General features: G+C 36.4%; 1 protein-coding gene across 1 annotated transcript in view; it reads left to right on the top strand.

The window, feature by feature from the left end:
• Positions 1 to 8,523, top strand: part of ankrd13c (ankyrin repeat domain 13C) — a 29,754-nt gene extending 21,231 nt beyond the window's left edge. Inside the window, exons 7-13 of the mRNA XM_058790819.1 lie at positions 754 to 898; positions 988 to 1,119; positions 1,944 to 2,105; positions 3,024 to 3,103; positions 3,196 to 3,294; positions 3,862 to 3,962; positions 7,224 to 8,523. Coding sequence (XP_058646802.1) covers positions 754 to 898; positions 988 to 1,119; positions 1,944 to 2,105; positions 3,024 to 3,103; positions 3,196 to 3,294; positions 3,862 to 3,962; positions 7,224 to 7,354 — 850 coding nt within the window. The 3' untranslated portion in view covers positions 7,355 to 8,523. The remainder of the gene's footprint in view (positions 1 to 753; positions 899 to 987; positions 1,120 to 1,943; positions 2,106 to 3,023; positions 3,104 to 3,195; positions 3,295 to 3,861; positions 3,963 to 7,223) is intronic.
• The last annotated feature ends 209 nt before the right edge of the window (positions 8,524 to 8,732 follow it).

The following is an 8,732-nucleotide window of genomic DNA, read 5'->3' as shown; positions in this document are numbered from 1 at the left end:
TTAAATGGGAAAACACAAAAATAAAGTTGTTCAAAATAATAATAAAAACTATATTCGTATCTCACTGATACCAAAACAGCACCGCTCCGATGCAGAGTTTATTTACAAAAACGGATAACTCCGATGTTTTTATTGTGTTAGTTCGCTGTATTTTTTAGTTATGTTTTTTAACCTAATCAAAATAACCCAGCTGCAGTTTGATGGAGATTAATTGGAATGCACAATGAAAAAAAAAACACGATTTTTGAAAATTAAAAAGAAAAATGGAGTGATATGTTTTTGCAAATGAACTCTTCATATGTTGTTCCTGTGTGTGATGAACAGAGAAAGTGGTTCTAAAGAGTTTCTTGACATGTGATGTGTGTCCCTGCAGCACAGAAGCAGTCATAAGCAGCACAGGTATATTTGTAGCAATAGCCAACAATACATTGTATGGGTCAAAATTATCCGAAAATTATTAGGATATTAAGTAAAGATCGTGTTCCATGAAGATATTTAGTAAATTTCCTACCGTAAATATATCAAAACTTCATTTTTATTAGTAGAACTTCATTTGAACAACTTTAAAGGTGATTTTCTCAATATTTAGATTTTTTTGCACCCTCAGATTCCAGATTTTCAAATAGTTGTATCTCAGACAAATATTGCATAAATCTCAATTTTGTCAAAGAAATTGATTTATGACTGGTTTTGTGCTCCAGGGTCATATATAGAGTTTGTCCGAAGCGTGAGTGTTGTGTGTTTGTGCTGTAGTTTGGACACTACACTGATCGACTTCACTGATATGAAGTGTCAGCGAGGAGACCTGAGCTTCATCTTCTGCGGAGACGCCGCTCCCTCCGAGTCCTTCGTGGTTCTGGACAACGAGCAGAAGGTTTATCAGCGGATTCATCATGAGGCACGTTCTCCGTCTGCTCGCTCGTCACGCGTGTTCTGCGCCGGCGTGTGTGTGGCGTGTGTGTGATGCGTGTGTGTGATGTGTTTCAGGAGTCAGAGATGGAGACGGAGGAGGAGGTGGACATCCTGATGAGCAGCGACATCTACTCCGCCACGCTCTCCACCAAATCCATCACCTTCTCCCGCGCGCAGACCGGCTGGCTCTTCCGAGAGGACAAAACCGTACGTGATCATTAGTGCACTAGTATCTTCAGCAGCTAAAACTGGTTTTAAGTCAGTTATTTCTATCTTCTGCTGGAGGAAATATCAGTTTACATTTCCAAACATTCATTTAGCCATTAATTGTAATAATCCAGTGATTTCTGTCTGATCTGATCATCATCATCTGTCTGGAGTGACGTGAAGAACAGAACAAACTGAGACTAAATCCAGAAGAACTGTGTCTCAAGACGCTTCAAGAAACCTTATTATTATATATTTTTTTAATATCAATAGCAGTATTTTTTTAAATAACTTTAATTAACTTTATTTATGCAGTGTAAATGCAGCTTCTGTGCCACTTCAGTGATTTTCTTGATACTGATTTCATTTGGTTTGTAACCGCTGTATAGAGTCTTATTATTGCACTTGTTGAACTTCACTAAATGTAAGAATGTGACATAAAAGTTGATGTATGTGTCTAAAAATGTTAAAAAATGCTCTTAAAAAGGTAAAAATACCCCTGGAGAAATATTGTGGTAAATATCATCTGTTAATGAAAACATTAATTTCTGCCACTGCAGTGAATTAAATCTGAAGCATATGAGTCAGCTGACACGACACGGCTGAACCAGCTCATATATTGAATTTTAGGGTCATCGATTTCAAAAATTGCTGTTCCTGAACAAATCAGCATTTTGAATGATCCAATGATTTAAAGCGTCTTTTATAAAGAGTCGCTCGCTTGGTTTCTGGATGAATTGGTTGAATGAATGATTCAACGACTCACTTATTAAGACACTGGTTCGATGGCGTCTGACAGCATCCTCTCGTTGTCGTTGCCGCAGGAGCGTGTGGGGAATTTCCTGGCGGATTTCTACATGGTGAACGGCCTGGTTCTGGAGTCCAGGAAGAGACGCGAGCACCTGAGCGAGGAGGACATCCTGAGGAACAAGGCCATCATGGAGAGCTTCAGCAAAGGAGGGAGCATCATCGAGCAGAGCTTCGAGGTGAGTTCGCTCATGTGACGCTGTGCAATTAATCCAAATACAGTTTCCATTTCAGCCTCCGTCAATTACGAGAATACAATAATCGAGATATACCGATTATTCCAGCGGCTCGCTTTCGCTCCTCCATAAAAGCACAATTTCACGTGCATTTCTGATTTCTGTGATGCGCTCAGAGACAGAACACAACACGAACATATAAAGCCATCTTTTAGCTCAAGGTGCGCACCTAAAGGGTCAAATACATGCAAAAATGTGTCAAAATGCATACATTATTAACGTAAACCCTCATTAGTTGGGATCCGTGCGGCTCTTAAAGTGACAGCAGCCTAATATTCCTGCGCTTAATATTAACCAAACAACAAAAGACAAAATCACTCACTGCTCTTGAGCGAAGCTGCTCTTTTGTAGCTTTTGTAGAAACAAAGAAAGTTTAATTTTTACAGTGAAGACTATGCTGTTTTATTTTACATTTGATTATTAATTTCTGTAGTAGGCTGTTAACTGAATACTTTAGAATTTTTTAGTTTTTTTTTACTCGTATCAGAATTCTGCTGTGGTATCGAGAATTGTGAAATTTCTCTAAAATGTACATTCGTACTTATTTACAGAAAATATATGTTTGAGATATACCACTATCTTTAAATAAATCACTCATATAAAGCTTTGATCATATGACACTCATAATCGTGATTGCAATATTGACCAAAATAATCGTGTTTATGATTTTTGCCATAATCGAGCCCTAGTTTCAGGTAGGGCTGCACGATTAATTGAATGTGACTGTCATGCGTCCTCCGCTGCTGATGATTCTCTAGCTCAGTGCAAACCACATTCAAGTTTTTGGCCTGAGAACAAGAGATGTTGCTCACTGATGAGTTTTCTGTGTTTTAACCTTTGTTTCTCTGTGCTCTCTCACAGCCGGTGAGGCGTCAGTCGCTGACCGCTCCGTCTCCGAACACTATCTCCTGGGAGGAGTACATCACCGCTGAGACGGGAAAGTACGTCAGACCTCCGTCAAACGCAACCACGAGTCAAACGCGCGGTGAGAGAAGCTGCTGGAGGCTCATGTGCTGTGTTTGGTCTCTTCTAGGGCTCCTCATCTGGGCCGAGAGCTTGTGTGCAAAGAGAGCAAGAAGAACTTCAAAGCAACTGTAGCCATGAGTCAGGACTTTCCTCTGGGCATCGAGTCGTAAGTGTCCCGCATTACACATTGTTGATGCGCTGTTTGTTACCAGGGATGTAACGATATCAAAATCTCACGATACGATATTATTGCGATATGAAGTCCACAATACAATATTTATTGTGACTTTAAAGGAGACTCAAGCCTCTTTTTATTTGTGATATACTGTCTCAGTCTAAATTTGGAATCCAAACAAATTAGAAGATAATAATAATAATAATAACAACAATGACAGCAGTGGTCATATATTGTAAAACATACAATATATAGCGTTCTGAGACGCGGAAAACACCGGATCACCAGCTGATCGTCTGAACCAAGCAGCTTCGCTTTAAAACAGACTTGATGAAGAATATTGTGCTTTCGCTTTGAGTTCCTTTCACAGATACTGCGCCAAAGCATCATGACCCAAAACACAACTTTACACACCTTTCATGTTAGAATAAGACGTTTAAATATATTTTAAAAACTACACTTTTTGCCTGGACCGTGATAATATCGACAGTTTTGCTATCGCGATATTGATAATATCGTTACATCCCTATTTGTTACTGATCACGACTTGTTTTACAGGCTGTTAAATGTTTTGGAGGTCATCGCACCCTTCAAGCACTTTAATAAACTCAGAGAATTTGTTCAGATGAAGCTTCCGCCTGGATTTCCTGTCAAACTAGGTAAACAGATACATGCAGCACACTTCTCCCTCGTGCCACTTTGCAAATTTCAGATTTTTTATGGAAGTAATTTAATGCCTAAAAGATTTGCATGTGAAAGGTAAGAGTTGTGCAAGTGTACATGAGATTGCAGATGTAAATTAAAGCACTGCAAGCCTGTGATTTGCAAGCGAAAACAAGAGTTTAAAGAAGTGCAAAACGGATTGACTGCGTGTAAAAAAAACAAACTGTGTCAAATATCTAAATGACTTGTGTATGTAGGGCAAAGAGTTCCCGAAATAATCCGATATGTACAGCTCCGTCTTTCTTTTATATGCGCTTACAGTTTTGGCTCGATTCTCTCACTCGCTGAGTTCTGCAAGCGTGAGGAGGAGGGCGGGGCCAACTACTTCTTGTAGCCAATCAAATGAGGCTCTCGCTGACTCTCCATTTTCTCTTATCTGATTGGTTCAAATAAACACATCATACGCCAAGACATCTATCTTCATTTAGTTCAGGAACGTTCTCACTGCTGGAATGGTACTTTTAATGTACACATACAGTAATAAATAAATAAATACCAACTTAATTAAAACATGATATTTTATAAGTTGTGTACCATTAGGCTATGTGTTCATACTGAATTTCGAGCTGTGTAGTATCTTCTCCTTAACAGGCTATATGATATATTAGTTTATTGTAATATTATATTGTAATTTTGATGACACTTCAAGAAGGACTAGTATCTGCACGAGCCTAATACATCCATAATTTCACCTGTCTGCTGATCAGGGATGGTTCCATCTTTTAACAAAAATTTGGTTCAATAATAATTGAACCAACAGTAATATTTTTTTTCTTAACAATTTAAGGGGACTTTTACTAAATAAAATATTACTAAAATATTAAATTTATCTCTAACTTATTCACCATTTATCATCTGTAATACCATCGTGTAATCACTAGATGGCTGTTTAGCTCTCTATATATAAACAATTTGTTACTTGAATTTGGATATATGTTTAGACATTATTAAATACATATTTATCAAAGTTTTTGCATTAGTCAAATCTGAACACAAAGAAAGCATTTTGTTACTCATTCTTGCTTCATTTAATAGCTTTAATAGAGTGTTAAATACCATAAACAGAGACATGGTCTGAAAATTGAGAAACAAATCTTTTCTTGCGCATGCAAATTTAAATTACGTTTGCAATCTTATGTACACTTGCACAACTCTTACCTTTCACATGCAAATCTGTTAGGCATTAAATTACTTCCATAATTTTTTCTATCCTTCCATTGAAAGTTAAGCAGAACTTAGAAGATCCAAAGATGTTATAAATGCCTTATAAAAATGAATGATATAAGAGTAACTAAATGACAGAATGATAATATTTGGGTGAATGATAGCTTTAAAGGATAAGTCCACTTCCAGAATGAACATTTCCTGAAACGTTTCTCATCCCCATGTCATCCAAGATGTTCATGTCTTTCTTTCTTCAGTCGCAAAGAAATTAAGTGTTTTGAGGAAAATATCCCAGGATTTTTCTCCATATAGTGGACTTTTATTGAAGGTTAAAAACACAGCTTCAAAGATCATAGTCGAGGAGTAAGGGTCTTATCTAGCGAAACGATCAGTCTTTTTCTGAAAAAATTATATTTATACACTTTTTAAATACAAATGCTCGGCTAGCATTAGCTCTGTGACGCACGTCTTTATTAGCTGATGTTGGAAAGGTCACGCGTGACGCAGGCGGAAGTACCGACCCAGTGTTTACAAAGCCAACATGCAAAAAAAGTCATATGCCTTTTACAAAAAAGGTAAATCAACAATGACAGATGATTTTAAAGTTGGATAAGACCCTTATTCCTCGGCTGGGGTCGTGTGGAGCTCTTTGAAGCTGCATTGAAACTGCATTTTTAACCTTCAAACCGCTGGCCACCATGAAAGTCCACTGTATGGAGAACAATCCTGGAATGTTTTCCTTACAAAAACTTAATTTCTTTGCAACTGAAGAAAAACACATGAACATCTTGGATGACGTGGGGGTGAGTAAATTATCAGGAAGTTTTCATTCTGGAAGTGGACTTATCCTTTATTGTTGTGGGAATTACCGTTAATACTGACTAGTAAAAGCAGTTCATGTCTTTTCTGAAATCGAATGTACAATATTAATAAAAATAACTGTTCATGTTAATTCACAGTGCATTGACTGACATTAACAGATACAGCTTTTGATTTTAAAAGTGTATTAGAAAATATTGAAATGAACATCAAGATTAATAAATGCTGTAGAGTTACTGATTTTTATTAGTTCATGTTTATCAGATTTGTTTATTAGAGTTTATTGCCATTCCAGCCAAACAAAATTTCAGTAGATGTGCAGTTTACAGAAATGACAAAATATTATAAGGACATACAGTGATACAATAACTTAACAGTAAACTATTACACTGCAAAAAAAATACACTGTAAATGAATAAACTAAAAATACACCATAAACAAATAAACTGCAAAAATACATTGTAAACTAATAAACTCTAAAATACATGGTAAACAATACATTGTAAAGTAATAAACTGTAAACAATACTTTGTAAACTAATAAACTGTAAAAATACACTGTAAACTAATAAACTGCAAAATAAACGGTAAACAATACATTGTAAACTAATAAACTGTAAAAATACACTGTAAACTAATAAACTGTAAACAGTACATTGTAAACTAATAAACTGCAAAATAAACGGTAAACAATACATTGTAATATAACAAACTGTAAAATACACTGTAAACAATACATTGTAAACTAATAAACTGTAAAATACACTTTAAATAATACATTGTAAACTAATAAACTGTAAACAATGCACTGTAAACTAATAAACTGTAAAAATATACTGTAAACTATACACAGTATACAATACACTGTTGTAACTAATGTAATTAAAAAAAATAAAAATAAAAAGTTTAATGTAAATCTCCAATATCTGCCACTTGATCATTGTGATACAAAAATAACTAGAATGGCAGTTTGTATTGTTTTATTATAGTTGATGTTGCTTGAAGTGCTTGTTTTGTTCTTCAGGATTTTGTAAAATAATATGAAGATGATTTAATGCAGTGATGAAAAAGATGAACGTGGATTCATTTGGAGGCTGGATGAATTAGAATCTTGTTGTTGTCCCATAATTACAATAATTCCAAAGTAATGTGAACGCAGCATCATCTGCTGTATGTTCTGATTATGATGATGATGATGATGTGCTTCTCTTCCAGACATCCCTGTTTTCCCCACCATAACTGCCACCGTGACCTTTCAGGAGTTCCGTTACGACGAGTTCGACAACTCCATTTTTACGATTCCCAACGACTACAAAGAGGATCCCAGCCGCTTCCCAGACCTCTGAGCTGCTCCCCATCCCGCTTTACCCCGTCTCCATCTCCTCCCATCTCCCTCCGGTCACTTCTGAGTCCAGACCATTGCAGATGGACACGTGTAGGAAATACTTGACGTCATACGAACACAAAGGGATCGTGCTGAAGCGAGTGTGAATCTGAAGCGGAGCGCAGCTGCACTACATGATGAAGCTCCGGACTGGTACGTTAGAAACACGGAGCGTCGCTTCACATCACCTGTGTAACTGGCAGGAAGTACGGCATTATAAATTATTACACAAGCCGAGTTTTCATATATATCTTTGTACAACTGTTACAAACTTGTATACTTCACTTAAAGGAAACGTGTATATTTAGGAAAGAAGCGGAAGGTGTCTGTATATGATTTGAATTGTATGAAACCTGTCACAGAATACAATGTTTATGTCATTTCTACAAACTTTGTGTAAATACCACTTCCTTCTCCAGTTCATTTGCTTGTTGCATTATGGGAAATGGGCTTGTTCACTCTGCCCTTCACTGTATGTTTGTTCGGATCATTTGCTTTCTCACATCTTAGTGGAGGATCGGACCGAATGTAAATGTAGCAGAAACGGATGAGACTTTCACTTTACTTTCACCTTGATAGATGGATGTAAATACATTCAAATTTAAATATGTTTTCCAATGTAGTATAATTGACTGATGTATAACTGATTGATGTATAACTGACGAGTATGTTTATTGAGATATTAGTGTAAAATGTTTCGGAGGCGTTCGAGATACGGCGGCGACATATTCCCTGAGTGTTTTATATCTGTGTTTGCTGTGTGCAGAGGGAAAAGGAGCTCACGTCACGTTTGCACCAGCAATATCCCGTTGGACAGTTTCCTCTTTTATGTGTCTTGTTTCATTTTTCCTTTTCTGAATGGAAACGTGCTGCGACGCTTCCATGACCCACTACTGGTTAGTGTGGAAACTCATGTGTTTTGCCGTTTTCCTTTTTTATTTTTGTTATGTTACCAGCTTCTTTTTTCCTGTGTTTCATGTCATTGTTTTTAGAGTTGGTTTATGCCTTCAGTAATTCTTCAGATTTTCTCCCAAATGCATTGAACTCTCGGATGTACAGCAGGAACCTTGTATGAACCTGCTGCACTTTTACACGACAAATTGTAATTAATAAAATGTCCATGTATCAGTCTTTTGTGAGGATTTGTTTTGGTCAAACTGTCTTTATTAGCAAGATATTGATGCCTTGCATATAATATTCTAAAGGTATGTTTAATGGGTTAAAAATAATACAGAAAAAAATTTACTTAAAGTAGGGGTACTGTGTAAAAACTTAACTCAGTTAAAATGTACTGGAGTGAACTTTAAGTATCCTCATATAATCTTAAGTAATTAAAAATA

Source organism: Onychostoma macrolepis, chromosome 11 (assembly GCF_012432095.1).
Source record: "Onychostoma macrolepis isolate SWU-2019 chromosome 11, ASM1243209v1, whole genome shotgun sequence".
NCBI lineage: Eukaryota > Metazoa > Chordata > Actinopteri > Cypriniformes > Cyprinidae > Onychostoma > Onychostoma macrolepis.
Note: the sequence above shows the minus strand (reverse complement) of the source record. Positions and strands in the feature narration are given on the sequence as shown.